Consider the following 23,487-nt stretch of genomic DNA (forward strand, 5'->3'; position numbering starts at 1 on the left):
GTGCGCATGTGCAAATGTGGGAAATTTAATTATGCATCCTTTATTTCTTCAAAATGCTAAAATTATCATGGATACATGTATCTAAACGTTCATTTCAAGTATTTTGTTGAAGAAATAACGTGGAAAGATCTTCTTCACTCAGTCATGCTTTGTAAACGTACACGGATTTTACGTATCCGTTTATGTTCCATGTTTTACCATTGTCAAGTCAACATCCGGTTTTAGAAAAACGTGATTTTAAAAACGAAAATTAAGTTTTTGACATGTCATTTTGCACAAATAAAGAGTCTATGGCAGGTATGAGCACGCTGATGAGCACACTTTGAGTGATGCACTGCCAATTTAACAGTTTACATCCAAACATCAAATTCATATCAAAGTAAAGTTTAAAATCGTTTTTTAATCTAATGTCATTATCATTGGAATGACCATCTGATTACCATAATTGCCTTTGTGACTAAGTCTTAAGGGATTAAAATCGGGATCAGATTTAAAATGTCCGGCTGGCTCAATTGTTTTTTGGAAGCCTTGATGCCAAATGAAAAAGTAAAGTAGGATCTCACTGAAAAGTAAGACGCAACCTTTGGTTCTTCTCTCATAACCTAAAAGGGGCCTCAGTGGCAGAGTTGTGTAAGTAGTCAAACTAGTGTATCACTAGCCTGTTGATACTGTATTTGTGAGAATCCTGCATGTTTCAGGTGAGTTTGACTTCAATCTTACTTGACTAGAATTGTCAGTTTACCTTCTCTCCCGCCACTCAGGCTTCCTCCACCAATAAAAAATGACTGTCCAAAATGGACAATAGTGCTGAAAGTGGCTTTAACCACAAAACAAACATAACCAATTATGGCAAAGCATTGCCTACACAAGGGAAGTAATTCTATTACTATAAAATTGATAATTTAGAAATAAAATAAAGGAAAATATTTTAAACAAAAAGTGTCCATAGTACACAAATGCCCCACCTGCACCATTATTTTTTATGTTCAGTGGACCTTAATTTGGAGTTAAAATTATAAATATCATATCATATCAAAGGAAACCTGTGTTTAGTTTCAAGTTGATTGGATTTCAACTTCATTAAAAACTACCTTGATCAAAGGCAATAAAAGCGAAACTGGCTGACACACAGACAGACAAACATAATGCCCCTAAGTAGGGCATGAAAAACCTGTAAAGGATCAAACTGTTTCTATACCATAACTATACTCAAAACAAGCATCCTTTACCATAAAACATTCTTTTTTAAAGAAGGAAAAGGCATAATATAGCAAAAATAAATCTTTAATACATGTATAATATACATATAAATTGGTTTCACTTACACAAGTCTTGTACAAACCTAAATAAATTAAGTCTTTGGATTTTACAGAACTAGTAAAAATAGGTCTGTGTGTTCTGAATCAGAATACAAATTCTCTGTAGTGAACATTCATCATTCTGACATATACAGTCTACAATTACAATAAGTATGTATATAATCAACATTAGATGTAAATGTTTAAAAAAGACTTCAGACTACAGTTAAATTAAATATTGTATTATATCACAAGGTTTGACTCTATTATTAGACAAATAGCTTGCAGTCATTACATTTTTTCATATGTATCAATATGTCCACATGTCTGACATTTTTTACTGTACATATCTTCTTCTTCATCATATGTTTCCTCCCCATACTCATGCTGGTGTGGTCCTCTGTCCTTTCTTGCTAAACTTCCTCTCACAGCTAATCTCAATTCTAAATTAAAAAGAAGAAAAAAATCAATACCCAATAACACTTTACCAACAATCAATATGTTAAATAAACTGTTGACACAGATACGTCTTACATTTATGTAATATTAATGGTACAGTGTAACATGTGTAATCCAACATACTGGGGGACCAAAAAAATGTCCTATTAAGCAGGGTGTCGGAATACTCAGGTTTTTTCTGCAAGGATAGGCATATTTTGGGACCATGAAAATGTGTAGGTTAAAGCAGGATGTTGGAATACTCAGGTGTCGGATTAGGCAGGTTACATTGTATAATGCAAATGTTAAATTCAAACCTGCAATACTTAAGTATTTACAGTCGCTCTTATATAGTTAGTGCAACAATTCTTGCTATATAGCTAGTAGTCGTACAGAAAGACTACAAACATAACCACTGTACTGATAATAGACAATAATTTATACAAAATCTACATTACAGGTGAGAGTAGTATGTTTAAAATGCACTAGTTTCGATGATTACAAGTGGTACAAACCAGTATACTACCCAGAACCATTGTCAAATTGTTATTCAGTGGATTTAGGATCTTGCTTATAATCAAACAAGGTGTCCATTTTCACTGAACTGGTACACATTTTTGTTTAGGGGCCAGCTGAAGCCTGCCTCTTGGTGTGGGATTTTCTAGCAGTGTTGCAGACCCATTGGTGGCCTTCAGCTATTTATTGCTCTTCTGGCAATTTGTTGTCTCTTTGACACATTCTCAATTTAATTCATAGTAATGGATCATTACCTTTGACTTTCTTGTCAAATTTTTTTCGCTTTGTTTTTTCTTTATTGTCTTCCCTTTTATCTCTTTCTTCCTCTATCTTCTCTTCTGTTTCCCAAATCTCCATCGCTCTTTTATATACCTTTTTAAAAATAATGGAAAAATAAATTTACTGATTAAAATAAACTAAACAAAATTTAATATTTATGAAACATGAATTTTCATCTCCATCACTTTAAAACATTTGACAAAGAGCTACATGTATGGACAGACCTAATATATTTAAAAATTTAGATAATAAAATTAGTTTAACAAAAGTTAAATTTTAGATTTAAACACTACAGCATTTTATGAATAGAGTTACTCTACATTATAAAAATAAAATTTTAGCTGTTTCTTCTTTCCCAAATCAACCTTAACTACTACTGTATGTCTTACCTGAGGTTCGTAAAACAGTTTCATTTCTCCCCAAGACTTGTGATGTGGATTCTTCCTGGAAATGAATTTCAATGGAGGATCTCGAACATCAAAATCAGCATCTCTTAATAAATACTTGGTCCTAGCATCTGTTTTGGTAATTAAATTGTGTTTATCTTCATTTTCTCTGTCAAAAAATAATAATCTTTAGACATAACTTAAATTGTATCTTATATAAATGATATCCATTGTTAAATAAATGGTAAGAGAACAATTTTTTATTACATTTTTTAAAGTACAAGAATAGGTTTTCCTACAAAACATTGTTCTCATTCTGCATATACATACTACATCATAAACTGACCAACAAGTAAATCAGATAAAAGTTGTATGCATACCCCCATTCATAAATAAAATATAAATATAAACAAAACAGATGTTGACAACAAATAAAATCTTAATTACATACATGTATACTTTTGAAAGCCTTAGCAGTGGCGTATCCAAATGGGGAGGGGGTGGGTTCCGGGGGTTGGACAATCAATGCCTTTGAATGGAGACATATGGTTAGAACCATAACTTTATTCTGGGTTGGGAACTACCCTTTTTAAAATGGCTAGATCCGCCTCTGCTTAGAAACGTTTTTTCATTCAATGTAGGTTAACAAAGCTTCGATTTATCATTTTGCATGTTCATACTTATTGGTTATGTACTATTTGATTACGAAAAAAGGATGTCTGGTTGAAATAAATAGAAATGATAAAAGAAACGCAAACCATCACATACATGATCATAATATGTTTTAAAAATGCAAAACTAACATTTGATGAAAAGAAAACTTAGGAATACACACCTACATACATCACAAATATCTACATCATAATTAGTTTTCAAGTAAGACTCCTGCATTTCTTTTCCACAATCATCACAAAATATTTTATTTTCCGTAATAATAGGGCCTGAAAAAAAATTTGAAACAATTTGTAAAATGTGATGTTCATAGAAAAATTTAAATAAATATATTATTTTCCACCTGGATTCTGAAAATACTGAACTCAAAGACAATTTCAAATAAATTAAGAATGTGTTCATGGGACACAGATGATGCCCTCACTTGTATATAAGTTATTAAAGGGCATAACTTAAAGGGGCACTAGCTACGAGATCATTTATAAAAGTGAAATAGTGAAATAATACTTTTTATCAGCAAAAATGGTTCAATTTTGTCAAATTAAGCTAATGAACATTGATAATAAATTATTCACTTGCAAGTGAATAATTCGACCGCATTAAATCCGTATTCATGTGAACTCCAATTTAACCCTATAGAAAGAGACATAATAACGCATGCGTTGTCCGTATACAGGTATTTAAAGGAAAAGAATGTCAACATTGAAAGTGAAACAAAGTTAAATAATATGATTAACTGATTCGATCCACACAAAATATTCTTATAAAGGAAAAAACGACGATAAACATTAATTTTTAATCTATAATACAAAATTTAACAGACCTATTAGAATCTAATTGCAACTCTAAAGTTAAATAGATGGTGTCTTGGCTAAAATTCACACGAAAAACGAAGCTATGTCCTGTAAATTGTTTATTTTATACTTTTGATAGATTGGAAAAAAGTTTTACAATGATATAAAAAAAATTGAGAATTTGAGTCAAATCAGTGAACATAAATTTGGCAGCTAGTGCCCCTTTAAGAACAGTAAAAGTGATGCCTACAAACTTCCAACTTGATAGGTCTGTCATGTCTGGGTTTTGTGGTAATAAGCACTGTGTTTTTCATAACATTTGTTTGAGGAATAATGCAGTTAGAGAACAGAAATTTTGAGAACTATGTTCAGAGGTAACACTTAACTGCTGTAGTGGGATGTTTGGTTTGTTTTAAAGGTAGACATTTTTATTTATGCATGCTTTATTGTAATGTTTGTCATTAACTTGTCACCTACCAGGAGCATGTTTTATTGTAATGTTTGCCATTAATTTTTCACCTACATGGAGCATGCTTTATAGGAATGTTTGCCATTAGCTTATCACCTACCAGGAGCATGCTTTATAGGAATGTTTGCCATTAATTAATCACCAACCAGGAGCATGCTTTATAGGAATGTTTGCCATTAATTTGTCACCTACCAGGAGCATGCTTTATAGGAATGTTTGCCATTACTTAATCACCAACCAAGAGCATGCTTTATAGGAATGTTTGCCATTAGCTTATCACCTACCAGGAGCATGCTTTATAGGAATGTTTGCCATTAATTTGTCACCTACCAGGAGCATGCTTTATAGGAATGTTTGCCATTACTTAATCACCAACCAGGAGCATGCTTTATAGGAATGTTTGCCTTTAATTTGTCACCTACCAGGAGCATGCTTATAGGAATGTTTGCCATTAATTTGTCACCTACCAGGAGCATGCTTTATAGGAATGTTTGCCATTAATTTGTCACCTACCAGGAGCATGCTTTATAAGAATGTTTGCCATTAATTTGTCACCTACCAGGAGCATGCTTTATAGGAATGTTTGCCATTAATTTGTCAACTACCAGGAGCATGCTTTATAGGAATGTTTGCCATTAATTTGTCACCTACCAGGAGCATGCTTATAGGAATGTTTGCCATTAATTTGTCACCTACCAGGAGCATGCTTTATAGGAATGTTTGCCATTAATTTGTCACCTACCAGGAGCATGCTTTATAGGAATGTTTCACTAGTAACCCGAATTTAACTTGATCGGACAAAAACGCATTAACGCTGTTTAAATGAGATTAATCGTCATTTGATAAAGATTGACAAAAATTAAAAATCATTTTTAATTTATTTCAATGCATATCAAATCATTTTAATGCCAGTCAAATAGATTCGCTTGCAGTCGTTCAATTTAATTTAAGTTGGCGGTAAGTTACGTCAAACAAATAGGCCACGCCCCTGTTAAACTATTTCAAACTGGTATTAATTCGTTTTAAACCGTGTTCCGACCCGAGCTTTTAACAGGTAAATCACTCAAGCAAAACAACATCGATGTATCTTTCGTTTATTTGTTTCAAACTTTATCGACTTATATATATAAATGCGTGTATTCTTATTAAAGTCATATACTTCACAATTTAAACAAATAAATGATCAATACACGTAACATATAAGGAATTTAAATAAAAACAATAAAATATTGATACACGGTTTAAAAAATTTAAAACTTGTGAATCTGTTAAAAATAAAATAGTTAGATGTTTAACATATTTTTAATTTGCCCAAATGCAGTAGATCTTTATCTCACATATTCGTTTCAGAACTTGCTGAGTGCTATGAAAACTTGTGACATGTAAGTAATGTATGGTCCATTGCAATGACTTACGAAACTTTAGGTATTCCTGTATATTTCCGTTTCTCTTTTTCTGTCTTACTATATAGTGTACTCGTAAATTAAATATAGACATTGAAATTAAAGTAACTTACAAAAATTATTTATTTTTCACATAGTTTAAATTGATGTATCTTATATTTTCGGTCAACAACAAATATTCCCTAGCTGTATATTGATATATGAAATAGCTTGTAATAAAAACAATGTTGTGTTAAATAATAAAATTAATGAAGATACTGCTGACATTTGTTGAATTTAATAAACAGTTAAGTCTTGCACAACATTGTAAATGAAGGAACAGCTCAATAAACTTTTAAAACTGTGTCAAATTGTAATATCGGTCACTGACGCGAAACAGGCGTTCATTGTGGCAAAGCAGCACAATACGAAATTGTGAATTGTGGTTCCGATTTTGTACAGGGATTAGTGTGCTGTCATGCACCGTGACGTACACAAAGTCTTGCTATGAACATATATTCTGTTTATATGAGATAAATTTTAGTCTGCGATAACGATGGGTTGGTTGATTTAAGTTTTGCAACCTTGACTTGCTCTAAGTCGACATTATCTTACGTCTAATGCATTTAAAAAAACCCGTATATTTACGTTTAGGGCATTTAATATAAGTCTACCTACCAAATTAAAATCAACATAAACATTATTAAAATAAACAAGAATGGAAAAGAAACAATTATGCATTGTTGCTCTGATATAATTTTTATTAACTATATTTGAGCGGTAATGTCTTAATAAAAACTGATTGTCGTATACATAAAATATTTCATCTAGATGCTTTCGTTGAAGTTCGCGTTACATATCAAAATGAATTTCATTGGTTGGAACGTTTGCAAACTTTCAATCCAGGTGTTCTCATCGAGGTCCGCGTTCATGTTTCAATTCAGTACACAATATGAAATCCAATATGGCAAAAAAAAAAAGAATTTTAAACTCTACGATGTCCGAGTAAATAAATAGAATTTAGAAAATAAAACACTTTTACGATTCTTCCAACACAATAAAGATACTATCCTTTTCGCCGATGAATAATTATTACTATAATATAAGAACTAGGATTTGTACTATTCAATTTGGGAACAGTATACCTAACAATATATATGTTCCTGATTTGATTTATTCCTCGAGAAAATAAATTTGATTTATTCACTTAAATCAATAATTGATCAACTTGAACTTTGAAAAAGTTACATTAATATATCTTTTCGCATCCTTTAATTTAAGGACTAGTCCGCATATTTCGTCTGTTCTCGCTTCAAACCAAGCCATCATAAATACATCAGAGAGTACTAAAATTAAAGCATTTATTTAAAAACAATCCTCATCTAACTTCAAAGTATGAGGTAAATCGATAACTTTACGCTAGCCAAGCAACAAACAGACAAAATAAATCTTGTCTGCCCGATCGAGACTATCTATAGACACGGAATAAAAAATATGGAAATAATAGCATGTTAGCTATAGATTGGTTACAAACACATTTATGCAAACATGAAGCAGCTGTTTCTTTACTGAACTGGTCAGTGGTAATACAAAACCAGGGTTTCAAAAGGATGAAGAAAAAGAAAAAGACATTTATATTTATAAAAAAGAAATCAGAAATAGTGTTTAACTGAAATTGAACAAAAAAGAAAATATAAAAAATATAGTCTATAATATGTGAATATTTATTTAAGAAAGCTAACAATAAAATGAAAGAAAAATATGTGATGCTTAAGAACATTGACCTGGGCCGTAACAGTCTTATGTTGGAAATTTTAAAACAAAGTTGAAACAAAGGCTTGTCTTCATATCAAATTGTTTTCACGGCGAATGTCTTGAAAGAAGCAAACTCCCATTACTCCGGTGTCGCCCCTGCATGTTTTTGCGTGCATGATCCATGCATGTTTCTGATTTACTTGTCTTTTGTGCATTTACTGTCCTACTGTGTGGCTATAGTCTAAGTGTAAATTGTCATTTGAAATACTTGAAACTTGCTTATACTGGTTGGTTACACGTGAAACTTATAATAATGGTTCATGCATAAATCACCGGAATTTGGTACACGTTAAATGCACGTTATTTTTAAAAATAACATTATTAAAATAATATCTTTTTTCTAAAATTTAATTAAAATCATGAAAAATACCTTCATATTTTTGCAAAGTTCACGTGAAAATAACATGAAAAATTTCACGTGTGATTCATTTGAATTACTGAGTTTTTTACTCCATCATTTAAGGCAATGGTGGTGTCGTTGCTTCATCCATGCAGAAATATAGTACTTTAAAAATATGATTCAGTAAACAGTTTTATAATTGCGCGGTTTTTTACGGTTGTTTTACGTTCAGTGGCAAATAGTTCATGCATGTTCGGGACAATACAATACAAGCTCAGTAAGTCGGACAAACAGTGCAAATTGTATGCAAAATTTCACAAAGTTCAACAGTGTCATTTGTGGAAAATTATTTACGAAACAAATCTTGAGATCAAACATGCATTCTTTAAGTACAACAAACTGCAAATGCGAAATATAAAAGGTTCAGCTTGAAATTCCACATGTAGGAGATGTAAGCCGGAGTCTGCGTGCCTTTTATATTTTATCAAAACGTCTAATCCAGCAACCTGTCATGAACAAAAAATAAAGGAAACCAAGACGAAATGCGCACCTTTAATATGAGAACATTTTTGGTAACACCAGGTACATAATTTAAACCTGAAGTAAAAAGACAGCACTCAGTCCTTAATAATAAGCCGTATAAACCCTATATGTATACACCAAGTGCGCGATTGACGGAAGAACGGACACGGGTGAAACAGTATGATGATACGTGCTCTATTAGTGAGGATATTGGTGACAAACATATTTTTGAATATGCAGTTCATATAATGGATTGGTAATTTTGAGATATAAAATTAAGTAGCAATGTAAGCAAGCTAACATTTCCGTCATTTTGTAATTGGTAGAAAGCTGATTAATTGGCAATTTTACCGCACCTTCTTATTTCATTATGGTTGAAATTTTCTCCAGAAGAACAAAAGTTTTAGGACTTAAACAAATATGTACTAGGAGACTGAAATGTTACTGTGATAATTATACTTATCAAAACTTTCCTATTTAGGGAACCGTCGTTTAGTAAACTGACTACAAATTAGAAATAAAAAGATACTCGTCCAATTAGCATTAGTCACAATTAATTTGCTTGGTGTATTTGGTTTTGATGTAGTTAAATGTCCAACTGTAGCTATCTTATAAATTACATATCCCATATCTCTATTAATCGTTCTAACAGCAAACTGGTGTACAAATAATATGTTACATATATATTTTTTTATTTTATTTGTACTTGTACTTTTTATAAATAAAGTCTCATGTTACCCCACTTCCATAATTATCAAGCGGTAACGTATATATTTCTTTTTGCCTAAATGTTCGTAAATTTTGTCGATTTCTTTGAAAAAATTATAGGCAATGATTTAAATTTTAACAACTAAAGTTTCAAGTAACGGGTGTAAATTGTAGGATTGATTGTTGGTTGCTTTACGTCCAGTGGCAAATATTTCATGCATGTTCAGGACGAGAACAAGTTAACACTAACTTGAATACAATACTTGGTAGGTTTTGTAATAGAGATGATACGGGAAAATGTTTGAGAAACATTTGGACTGACACTGGACAATGAGGGTATATTATGAGCAATTTGCCCCCCATGGCCTAACAAGGCAACAATGTTAATTCTCTTTTAGTCGTTTTGTCTCCGAACTTATACATGTACATCTTTTCCAACTCAAATCACACACATAAAACTACACTACCAGCGAGTACCCATGCAAGCGGAAATTAACACAAATAGAAAATCTAAATGATTTCAAGATCTAGCTATTTCAGTCTCTTTCTGCTATTTGAATACTAATAAGTCAGTCATTTGCTTGTAAATTTCGAGAATTTTTTTTATAACGAAACCAGTCTTACTTAGTGACTAAAGCCAGTCCCAACTATTAACTTGCGTTTATAGACGCAAGTGGATACTTGGGACTGGCTTTAATCAGACTCTAACGGGACCTGATTTTTTTTATTTTGTTTTTTCCGAATCAAGTTTCTATGTATTTCTCAGCCTACGGTAACCTTCTCAGGCCTGATTCCGATGTTACTGTATGTCCTGTGTAAACTTGGTCTAGCTAGCACTTTATTTTTTTAATGTTTCCGAAACTATAACGGTTTTATGAGACTGTTAACATTTGGAACACATAGAATGTTATTCGGCAAAATAACCATGCAAGTTAAACCACTTTTTTTTTACATTGAATTTCCATACTAACAATCTATTTTCTGTTTGAGTTTCAAAGTCTGCTTGTATTGTACTTTTTCGGCTTATTCTATCCGTATTCTCATCCAAATCAATTTCCTTTTTCCATTTTGTCCGAGCGGTGATTTTGGCGACCATTTTAACACGAATTAATAGTTGTACGAATTCCCGTTTTTTTACACATCATCCTAAGTTTCTAAAGATACATGTAAGATTTTTATTTTCAAAACAAAATTTCATGAGGATACAGCGTGCATCATGAAAAGTATTTATTGCAAAATAAACTAAGAATGAAATAAAGTGATAAAACTCAGTCTATTTTTCATAAGAACATATAGATAAATCGTGCAGATGCTTAAATATTGAAAAAAGGAGAATATAAATTAAAAGTATATAGTAATTCATTTTTAAAGGTTAAAAATGAGCAGAAGAATTGCTGGAACACGATAAAGCAACCTATGTCAAAACGTTTACCGTTGCGTATTGCATACAAACTTTCGACACTCTGCATCTAAAAAAAAGTTACCATAAAAATGTCAAATAGTTTCAAAAAATATTTTTTTTTATTATTTAATCACTTTGTGATTGCAGAACCGGCTGCATTGACTTGTTTGTGTGAACGTTATTCGATAACGTCAGGAACGATAACTCGTGGCGTAACGTCATAAGTCGTGTCAACGTACTGTCAAGACAAACGCTTTTATAGAAAATAAAGGAATATGGAGTAAACATACACGGGACAGTAATCGCACACAAAGTCAATGCTTAACGAAAATACAAATTATCAATGGTCAGCGTTTTTATTCCTGTTCATCTTTTATAGTCGCTAAAGGGTCTTCAACAATGAAAGATTCACTTGTGTACCAGAACAACAAAAAGACACTAGCAAGAAAAGATCTGAGAGTACTAAGTTACTGACAGCTAGTTCACACTCTTGCGCTTGAAGTCTTCCTGTCCATCATCCCGCAATCGTTATTTTTTAAGACCATAAGTGAATGAATAATTCGATTTTCAGTCTCAGGACCTGCGCATATATGAAATACTTACCACTGAACATTGAACCAAGTAAAATCCAGAGTTTTGCATTTACAAGGACGCGTACGGATGAGGATTAAATATAATTTTTATGATATATTCACTTGTACTTTACCCTTAGGCTGTCTTCGTGTACTGTAATTTATGGTTTAAAGGAATACGAATACTTTATTTCTCATAAAACTTCAATTACTAGTTATCAAGAACATACATAAACATAACTATAAGGTAAAATTATTACATGCATGTGTAAACGATACAATTAAATTAACATGGACAGCTGACTTTCACATTTATATTTTTTACATAGTTTTTCTTATATTACAATATTTGAAGTTAAAATGTTGATCAACTTTAAAGATATATTAGGGTTTGACTAACAGTAGTTCCGTAAACATTTCCTTCTTTCTATAGTTTAAATGTTCTACAATTCATAATGAAATGGAACTCGTCAGCAATGTTGTTTGTGTCACAGAGACGACATATTCTGTCTTCTCTGTAAATCCTACCACCTTCTAGACTCACTGAGCGGCAAGTGGCGACTACCACATATGCGTATTTGCGTAATATATGAATTTAGTAAGGTAAAAATGAAAAGCAGTTTTCAAATTGTTTTTGAAAATACGATAACATGATTTTTTTATGCGATTCTGCAATAAAAACAAAGCATTCTTGTTGAAATTGGTCTTTGTTTTTTTTTTGTTTAATTTTGATACCCATTCATCACAACCATTTAATTCGAAATAGTTGTAATTTGCAATTTTTTTAATGGGAGTAGGTCCAGTAAGGGCCGATTTTGGCCTCAATTTTCAAGTTCATCTGACGAAATATTTTAGACACTTTTAAAACACTTAAGTGTCTATTTCAATTGATTCAATTAGTTTTTGTGAAAGATTTTAACAGATTTAGTCATTAAAAACGCTCCGATTCAAGCTTGAATATGAAAAATCTATCAAATTTGCCAAAAATCGTCACTTTTCAGATGGTTTTTGTCAAAAATGAAAGTGGCTGCATCCGTGTTCATCCTCAACCTTTATATATATTATGTATTATCATCAAATACAACTTACGTTTCAATATTATGAATGAACACGAATGCGGCCACTTTCATTTTAGACAGAAACCCTCTAAAATTTAACTAAAATGCTAAAATTGTGAAGATTTCAGTAATTTAGCATGACTTTATGATGCCTGTACCCGATATATGTGCATTGTATTGTCAAAAACAGCCCATATTTATGTAGCAGAATCATTCTACTTTCCAATAAATAGCTTAACGATTACATTATCACAACTTTGTTAAACTGCTATATTTTGGGGCAAAAAAGGGGTCTTACTGAACCTACTCCTTTGTATTTTATCCTCACCAGGTAGGTGAAATTATGTATAAAATTAAATTTAACGAAATTGCGAAAATGCATTACGAGCATATTCTATAATTTTAAGTTTGAATCAAGAGTCTTAAACTTTTTCAAATATTGAATACGCAACAAAATCTCTGTAATCTTATCCATGTATTATTTATGTTTATGTCAAAGGCGTTTGATTGGGTATTAGTTAAAGGTAGGCATGGTTTTCGGTAACCTTCCTCCAATCAACTGGCCTATTCGACAAACATGTGTGCGCTGATGCGTGTAAACTGGCTATTGTAACGGCACGTGTCATACATCAGAATCTATCGTGCGTGACCAATGTTTATTGTAAAATTTCTTGTCATGTGAGCAAATTATCAGACATACAAGTTCTAAAGGTTACAACCTAGATTTGCTTTTTGAAAGATTATTTTCGGCTGTGCCCCTGATATACGATGTAAAGTGTTATAAGAAAAACAAGACTTTAAATGAAGGATGCATATTTACAAAGAATATAATCTGGGACTATGCCAGATATAATACATGTATTTTATGGCTCGGATATTAACTATTATAACATGTTCTGGAAAAAATTAAGTGTCCGATAACTTGAATTACCTGATAAGGTTATCTCGATCACTTTCGACAAAATATTATTGCATGAATGGTAAATCGCTGATTTTTATTTCTAGAAATGATTTGTGACTGTTATAAGTAGAGACAACTATATGCATTCTGGTTTACGTTTACAATGAACACACTATACAATTTTCTGAAATATCAATCATTTTTGGACAGACTTGCTTGTTCCTTGTCTTTGTAAAAAATATAAGACGTTTCATAATATTTGAATACTTCAAAAATGCTTCAAAATACTATAGGCCTGTATTGTTTTTTTTAGGGTAAATGACTCCTCCCCCCCCCCCCCCATAAAAAAACAGTAAAATAATTGTATATTTAATTTGAATAATTGTTTTAAAACGTAATAGAAATTAAGGTCAGCCAAATCCAAATTCAGCAATAAGGAGTGTCATTCACCGGGTTTTACTTCTTTTAGCGGTTTTGAACTCAGTCTTGTTTTGTTTAATAAATAAAAGTAAAATTTACTTTCCATATACATGTTTGACTTCCTAAATAACACTAGGAAATAAAATTTGTCACAATTTCGCTATTGTCGTCTGCTCAAAGTTAGTTTAATTTGGTATTGCAATATGTACATGAGATACTTGTCACTGAACGTTGAACAAACAGTAACTATCCACCAATCCATCAGTGATTGCGATACCTCTGTTACATACCCGTCTTTTTGTCACATGTTTGGTACTATTCTTTGAACAAAGTTCGTGTTGTAAGCCGAATTTGTCCTACATTTTAATTGTTTTTTTCAAGTAATACATTCCTTGAACTGGTTTAAATGTTAAACTAAATCCTATGAAATCAATTTGGTGCATTGGTTCTTTGAAACACAATTTTGTTAATTTGAGCGTGTCAACACCTAGTCTAGTAGTGATTTCGGTTTGTATAATCATACAACAAAAGTGGTATTATAGTAAGTTATTGTTTCATTTTACATGTTTACCATTGGTGACATCAAATAAAATGTGTTGCAGGGTGAACTAAGCAATACGAAATTTAAATGTCATATCCATATATATGCAAACTAAAGGATCTAAACTTTAAATTATGTATGTTTAAACTATAATGAATGCGGAGCGGGGGTATTGTACGAAGTCATCCAGACTAGCCGAAATTATAAATCCTAGCCTCCGTATGATACTTTGATGTCAAATAGACTACAGTTAAAAAGTTACATTTACTAGCTACCAATCCATGCAAAATAGTAAGATGTATGTTCCTGAGCGTATTATGCACAAAGAAAAGGGTTGTGGTGTACTTTTGAACTAAGTATGGTAGTATGGTTGCCATACGCCTTCATGTTACAGAAACGACCAATATACACTACAACAGAATTACGATTTCAGTTGTTATAGTTCACACACAAATTAATTGGGCTAGTTTGAAATCTCCTGCATGGTTTATTCCATTGGCAATCATATTCAAGAACAGTTGTAAATCTTGAATATTCTGTAACATCTGTATGAAGCTTGATTGAGACGTAGATTCACACAGATACCGATCATTGTTATCTTTTCTTCATTTACACAAATGAATGTCGGAGATTCGGAATATGGCAGTTATACATGTATTCTCAGTTTATATTTAGTTTGAAGCATTATCGAACTAATACGACTTTCATCTTTAAAATTTACTTTGCACTAAATATCAAGTAAATGACATTACATAGGAATAACTTGTGGTGTATTCATGTATACTAGTATGTAATAATAATAAAAAGAAACCAACAGCACTATTTGACGAAGACGAAATTAAGGATTGAGTTTTAACGTCTAGTGACATATATTACAATGATGTCGAAACAGAACTTGAAATTGACAATAGGTATTCATAGAACCGTCGCTTTTCCAAACAATTCACTCTCAGTTGCGATTTCACGTGCTATTTCACAACCTCGGGTTCGAATTATAGTTATATTTGTACAAAATAACTAACAATAAAAAAATTGTGATGATTTCTTTAACTGTTCTTGAACGTTCTAGTTTTAATATAAATCTGTGATTTTTCAATATTCGTACTTTCGTCGAAACAAAGCAAGTTCGATCTAGACCTGGACATTTATGCATTAAACAATATTCAATCGTTGTACAAATTTATTGTAGAACATGTATAAAAATCCGTCTTTTCGGATAAAAAAAATCTACTTTGTTAACTTGGATAGAAAACTATCAATATAGTTTAGCCTATTGAAACATGAACGCGGACTCCATTGAGAACACCTTGGATTGAAAGATTGCAAATCTACTGACCAATGAAATGCTTAAGATTTAGAACGCGGACCTCAGCGAGAACACCTAGATCGATAACACACTGTAATCTTTAGACCGTCGAACAGATAGCGATAATCCAGACTTCTTCTTCTTCTTTTTCTTTTAGTTCAAATAAGGTCACAATATAGAAGAATACCTGCTGCCAATGAATTGTAAATAAGGAATTGTATATTTACAATCCCTTGATGCTGCTGTACATGCCTGATTAACAAAGATTTAATAAAATTGTATTATTCATAAAAATATGTATTACAATTAAAGTGTTTCTATTTTGTGATTAAAAATATGCATTTTATGTACTTGTTTTGGTTTGGATTTGTTTATTCAAAGCTCGCGAGAAACGCTGATCTCTTAAGCCGGTAACAGTAGTGGTAGATATTCACAGATTTTTTTTAACATAAAAACACACTATTACATATACATGTGACAATAATTTTTTAAACCAGTTTAGACTTAGTGTGTATATGTCTCCGCTGATAATAATTCTATGTTAGATAAACATAATCATTTGGAATTAAAAGTTGTATAGTTATCAATAAGTACATTTTCAAAATCATTTATTTATTTAGACTTGATGAAGATCTACATGATTTAACGAATAAATGTAAGAAGATGTGGTGTACTTGCCAATGAATGAGATCACCGTACATCCTTCAACAACGAGCGAAAACCTAACCGCTTAAACATTTATAAAATTTCCCAAAATTACAAATATGAATTAAAACAATTCAAACAAGAAAACTATCGGCCTGATTGATGTACAACACTTATAGAAAAATATAAACAACAACGACAACCACTGGTCACAGAAAAGAGGGGTTTCAAACCATATGTCCCAATTGAAAAATAATTTCGTCAAACAAACGGGAGGTCTTATCTACGGAACAAAACCCGCATCCGCCACTGTACAGTCTCCTGGCTAGTATACCTGTAGGATAGTCAAAGATAATGGCATTAAACAAATATTTTCTTTATTTATGTTTTTATTCCATTCAGTTCTTCAATTTATCGATTGATTAATAAAAATATCGAATCAATTATTTTAGTTAATCTACTAGTAATTAAATGTCAGTACGATCTTTTTGATAAGATTGTAAGGCCTATATTGCTATATGGCTGTGAAATTTGGAGATTTAGTTTTATTGATGCAATAGAAAGTGCATTTCAAGTTTTGTAAACTTTTCTTAAACTTGAAAAAAATCAACCCCAAGCTTTATGGTTTATGGAGAGCTAGGCGCTTATCCTTTGTCAGTATATGTGGAACACCGTATGGTATCTTTTTGGTCTAACATTGTAAACAGTTCCGATAGTAAATCATATAGATATATTTATAAACTCAACGTAGATGGTGGATTTACTTTCGATTGGTTGATTTGTATAAAAAATATCTTGAATAAATATGTATTTTAAAATATTTGGTTAAATCAGAGTAACTATAGTTTTAATCCAAAAGGGTTAAAGTTGAGCATTAAACAGAGATTTTTTTTTACCAATTTCAGCAGACTTGGAAATCAGAAATGGAATATTCTCCAAAAGTATTATGTTAAAAACTGTTTAAAGAAATCTTTGAATTTGCAGAATATTTAGACTTATTACGTTATAAAGATAAGATAACGTTGTATGTGTTTAGAACTGGAAATCATCGGTTACCTATAGCAACTGGTAGATGGCGTAGAATTATGAGACAGGAAAGGTACTGTGTACTTTGTAACTCTCAAGAGATAGGTTGATGTATTTCACTATATTCTAAACTGCACAACTCTAACAGAAAGTAGAAGACCTTTTCTTAAACCAAACTATGTAAGCCGAGTTAATGTTTCGAAATTGGGCACTTTATTTATTTAAAAAAATATTGTGTTTTGAAAAATTTGTGTAAATTAATCTGAATTATATATACATAAAAGTATGTTCTCCAGGCTGATCACCAATCTCTCATTCTTGTTGCTCGCTTTGTGCAAACTGGTCATACGCAAAATCTGTATGTTAATATTATATGTAAAAATATCTTTCTTTTTACCGTTCACTTGGTTTTGTAAGAAATAAAGAATCCAAATTAAATAATACAATTAATTTTATTTAGTTTTTCGGATTTAATTACCTTCAATTAAAAGATGCGAAAAGATATATTAATGTAACTTTTTCAAAATTCAAGTTGATCAATTATTGATTTAAGTGAATAAATGAAATTTATTTTCTCGAGGAATAAATCAAATCAGGAACATATATATTGTTAGGTATACTGTTCCCAGATTGAATAGTATACAAATCCTAGTTCTTATATTATAGTAATAATTATTCATCGGCGAAAAGAATAGTATATTTGTTGTGTTGGAAGAATCGTAAAAGTGTTTTATTTTCTAAATTCTATTTATTTACACGGACATGGTAGAGTTTAAAATTCTTTTATTTTACCATATTGGACTTCATATTGTGTATTGAATTGAAACACGAACGCGGACCTCGATGAGAACACCTGGATTGAAAGTTTGCAAATATTCCGACCAATAAAATTCATATTACTATGTAACGCGAACTTCAACGAAAGCACCTAGATGAAATAGTGCGTATTGAATTGAAACATGAACGCGGACCTCGATGAGAACACCTGGATTGAAAGTTTGCAAACGTTTCAACCAATGAAATTCATTTTGATATGTAACGCGAACTTCAACGAAAGCATCTAGATGAAATATTTTATGTATACAACAATCAGTTTTTATTAAGACATTACCGCTCAAATATTGTTATTAAAAATTATATCAGAGCAACAATGCATAATTGTTTCTTTTCCATTCTTGTTTATTTTAATAATGTTTATGTTGATTTTAATTTGGTAGGTAGACTTATACTAAATGCCCTAAACGTAAATATACGGGTTTTTTTTAAGTGCATTAGACGTAAGATAATGTCGACTTAGAGCAAGTCAAGGTCGTAAGACTTAAATCAACCAACCCATCGTTATCGCAGACTAAAATTTATCTCATATAAACAGAATATATGTTCATTTATAGCAAGACTTTTTGTACGTCACGGTGCATGACAGCACAATAATCCCTTAGCAGAATCGGAACCACAATTCACAATTTTCGTATTGTGCTCCTTTTCCACAATGAACGCCTGTTTCGCGTCAGTGACCGATATTACAATTTGAAACACAGTTTTAAAAGTTTATTGAGCTGTTCCTTCATTTACAAAGTTGTGCAAGACTTAACTGTTTATTAAATTCAACAAATGTCAACATTATCTTCATTAATTTTATTATTTAACACAACATTGCTTTTATTACAAGCTATTTCATATATCAATATACAGCTAGGGAATATTTGTTGTTGACCGAAAATATAAGATACATCGATTTAAACTATGTGAAAAATAAATAATTTTTGTAAGTAACTTTAATTTCCGTGTCTATATTTAATTTACGAGTACACTATAGTAAGACAGAAAAAGAGAAACGGAAATATACAGGAATACCTAAAGTTTCGTAAGTCATTGCAATGGACCATACATTACTGACATGTCACAAGTTTTCATAGCACTCAGCAAGTTTTGAAACGAATATGTGAGATAAAGATCTACGGCATTTGGGCAAATTAAAAATATGTTAAACATCTAACTATTTTATTTTTAACAGATTCACAAGTTTTAAATTTTTTAAACCGTGCATCAATATTTTATTTTTTTATTTAAATTCCTTATATGTTACGTGTATTGATCATTCATTTGTTTAAATTGTGATAAGTATATGACTTTAATAATACACGCATTTATATATATAAGTCGATAAAGTTTGAAACAAATAAACGAAAGATACATCGATGTTGTTTTGCTTGAGTGATTTACCTGTTAAAAGCTCGGGTCTCAACACGGTTTAAAACGAATTGATACCAGTTTGAAATAGTTTAACGGGGGCGTGGCCTATTTGTTTGACGTAACTTACCACCAACTTGAATTAAATTGAACGACTGCAAGCGAATCTATTTGACTGGCATTAAAATGATTTGATATGCATTGAAATAAATTAAAAATGATTTTTAATTTTTGTCAATCTTTATCAAATGACGATTAATCTCATTTAAACAGCGTTAATGCGTTTTTGTCCGATCAAGTTAAATTCGGGTTACTAGTGTTTGCCATTAGCTTATCACCTACCAGGAGCATGCTTTATTATAATGTTTGCCATTAGCTTATCACCTACCAGGAGCATGTTTTATAGGAATGTTTGCCATTAATTTGTCACCTACCAGGAGCATGCTTTATAGGAATGTTTGCCATTAATTTGTCACCTACCAGGAGCATGCTTTATTGGAATGTTTGCCATTAATTTATCTTCTTCATCATCTTCCTCAAGATAAAATCCTGCACCAGTGTCAATCACTTTAGCTGGACCTTTCACTTTTTGCCTACAAAAGCACATATTTTCATAGTTATGTGAATTTAACAAATACTCACCAATAAGTTCATATCATCATTTTCATAAGGTTCAATATACATAATTATATTAACAATGATAAATATGATAACATGTGAGTATATTTATTAACATTTTATGTCCTGTTGTCTGTTTTAAGTAATATGCTGTTGTCTTGGAGGTTTATCATCCCTGACTTAATAAGAAATTTGGAAACATAGAAGTGGTGTACCTCCCATGATGTGTTATTTAAAAGTTGCCTTTTAAGCTTGCCATTTGATGTGAGCCAAGGCTCCATGTTGAAGGCTGTACTTTGACCTATAATTGTTTACTTTTACAAATTGTGACTTGGATGGAAAGTGGTCTCATTGGTATTCATACCACAACTTCTTATATCTTCATAGATGTAATTACCCCACATCATTTTTATCTTTAGCATAAGGTTTTTTCATCAGTCTGGCTTGTCTAAGAAGTAAAGCTTTTTGTCTGTTCCTTTCTATCATAGCCTTCTGTGATGGGGCAAGCTTCTTTTCTTCCATTTCATTCTCCATTTTGTTCACTAAAATGCAAGAAGAAAATCACAGATTGCTTTAACATGAACAGAATGATTTAATATGGAATTGGAGAACAATATGAAAGTATATCCCGAGTACCATAACCATTATTCTCAAGATATTCTTCAATAACCTTATAACATGTATAAAGTGTATCAGAATAATAACAAGTCAGTATATAATAATTTGCATGCACAGTTAATAATTTTGAATCAAGGTTGTTTTTCCGGGGTTAGTGTATCATACTTACAAACTTTCAATCATTGAGGACATACATTATGTTCTTCTCATATATGTTATGATGGTATGATACTTAACCCCTAACGGGAAGGATTGTGCCTGATGTTCATATGATAAATCATAATCTTTCAGTCAGTTTAATTGAAGTCTGGAGCTGGCATGTCAGTTAACTGTTAGTAGTCTGTTGTTATTTATGTATTATTGTCATTTTGTTTATTTTCTTTGGTTACATCTTCTGACATCAGACTCGGACTTCTCTTGAACTGAATTTTAATGTGCGTATTGTTATGCGTTTACTTTTCTACATTGGCTAGAGGTATAGGGGGAGGGTTGAGATCTCACAAACATGTTTAACCCCGCCGCATTTTTGCGCCTGTTCCAAGTCAGGAGCCTCTGGCCTTTGTTAGTCTTGTATTATTTTAATTTTAGTTTCTTGTGTACAATTTGGAAATTAGTATGGCGTTCATTATCACTGAACTAGTATATATTTGTTTAGGGGCCAGTTGAAGGACGCCTCCGGGTACGGGAATTTCTCGCTACATTGAAGACCTGTTGGTGACCTTCTGCTGTTGTTTTTTTCTATGGTCGGGTTGTTGTCTCTTTGGCACATTCCCCATTTCCATTCTCAATTTTATGTATCACTTAATCATAATCTTCATGATCAGTATCATTTTTTCTACAATAAAAAATTAGTTATTTCCCTTAGACATGTTAGATATTATTTTTTGGGGTTTTGCTGGTTATTTTAACCTCCATCATTGTCCATTAAAATGCTGGAATCGATGGGCGACTGTGAAAACTGTCCAAATATGAGAAAATAAAGGTTGCAGGTAGTTTCTTTTGTAGATGAACTTACATAATTGAAGAAAAAGAAAAAGGAACAAATTGAGGAATGATTTTTATATGGATCTAAGGGCTTAAAGCCCTCAGTCAGCCCCAGAAGCACCAAAGCAGTGCATCCATTTTGGAAGAGCAAATAATTATATCCACTTTTAGATATTAGGCAAAATCTGACTTCCATGGCCCATGCTTGTCTGACAAAACAGCCTTTAACCCTTCCACATTCTGTATGTACATGATGTATGTGCCTTTCCGAAGTCAAGAACCTGAAATTAACAGGGGCGGATCCAGCCTGCAGAAAATGGCAATATACAAACACATGAAATATATTTGATAGAGTCTACTCAGGCCATTCAATAGGAGGCGGTACCCGGTACTTTTACCCTCCTATGCTACTGATAAGTACCGCCTGAATTCAGGAATTTTTATATAAGATGTTCATTGAATACATTGAAAAGTACCACCTACAAATAGGAATGTACCGGTCAACATGAAAGATAATGAAACCCCTGCTACTTAGTTACATAGCCATAGGCCAGTTCCGGGATACGGTTTTCAGACAAATCTGTCATGTGACTTTCATCACCACGTGACAAAAATGTATGCATAGAAATTTCCAACACATGTTGAGCTAATGGGTGAAAATTATTTTTTTTTATACTGCACAAAATTTTTTGGGAAATTAAATCTATAAGGTTGGTCACCCTCCTTCAGTCATACGGCAAACATGATTATGTACTTACAGAACATTAATTATTTCTATACTACCCTACAGAATGACGATTATGAAAGTGCTGGAAACTTCTAATAGAGCATGGATACAAGCGCGCTTTCTATCTGTTAAATGATGTCATAAAGCCGTGCCAAATTGACGATCTTTTCCGATGAAGGACATGATTCCAGAAATGACCAAGTATAGGTTAAACTCATCTATTGTTTGCAGATGTCTAAATTTGTCCAATGCATCAATATAAACTCACAACATTTATTACATGAGGGAAGCTCTCAAAGATCTTTCCCAATTTACTTTATTTGCGAACCTTCTGCAGGAATATGGTTATTTTCTTATACTGTTAAAAATAACATGCTCAATTTAACACTTACCGGGGCTCTTTCCATCAGTCATTATATAGTTAGGTTTGTTGAATATTGTGAAAACCTGTATTCAAATCTTTTTGCCAGGATTACAACTTTATTATATTATATTATCAACACCTAACTGTTTGGAAAATTAGCTACATTTAAAACCGCTATTGTTGAAAACAATTTTTTTTAGAGGGACTGTGTTTTCTAGGGGAGTGAAACGAAATCAACGCTTATTTGTGTGTCCTAACTCTATTGCAAACTTCCCTCCTTCTTTGGACCACACGTATGTCGTAAAAAAATATGTAGAGATTGTTCCCCACACTTTCAGTAAATATTTGTTTTTGTGTATCATATGTAATTGGGGACAGGACATTTTTTTGTTGCCATCCCCCTTTTTTTCCAAAATCCGTTAATTTTTGTTTTCCATTACTTTCAGTTATTTTTGTGTTTTACTATAGTATTAATGAATGGGTGTTTTTATAATGG

The 23,487-nt window shown here is 31.8% G+C and overlaps 1 protein-coding gene across 1 annotated transcript; it reads right to left on the minus strand.

Moving 5' to 3' along the window:
- Nucleotides 1–1,268: 1,268 nt before the first annotated feature.
- On the minus strand, nt 1,269–23,213 carry LOC143071254 (DNA repair protein complementing XP-A cells homolog). The gene is made up of 7 exons (XM_076245451.1): nt 23,020–23,213; nt 20,696–20,840; nt 20,161–20,273; nt 3,753–3,858; nt 2,921–3,086; nt 2,507–2,624; nt 1,269–1,741 (listed from the first exon to the last, which is right to left on the minus strand). The coding sequence occupies exons 1-7, from the start codon at nt 23,039–23,041 to the stop codon at nt 1,590–1,592; spliced, it is 822 nt and encodes a 273-aa protein (XP_076101566.1). The 5' UTR covers nt 23,042–23,213; the 3' UTR covers nt 1,269–1,589.
- Nucleotides 23,214–23,487: the final 274 nt, after the last annotated feature.

The sequence above is a fragment of the Mytilus galloprovincialis genome, chromosome 4, assembly GCF_965363235.1.
Source record: "Mytilus galloprovincialis chromosome 4, xbMytGall1.hap1.1, whole genome shotgun sequence".
Lineage (NCBI taxonomy): Eukaryota > Metazoa > Mollusca > Bivalvia > Mytilida > Mytilidae > Mytilus > Mytilus galloprovincialis.

What these genes read in the sequence shown, in the direction of transcription:
- LOC143071254 (XM_076245451.1), bottom strand. Translation starts at nt 23,041, where the DNA reads ATGACTGATGGAAAGAGCCCCG. An exon ending in TCCAATAAAGCATGCTCCTG is followed by an intron (nt 3,859 to 20,160) that starts GTAGGTGACAAA and finishes ATTTTTTTTCAG; the next exon opens with GCCCTATTATTACGGAAAAT. An exon ending in AACTGTTTTACGAACCTCAG is followed by an intron (nt 2,625 to 2,920) that starts GTAAGACATACA and finishes ATTTTTAAAAAG; the next exon opens with GTATATAAAAGAGCGATGGA.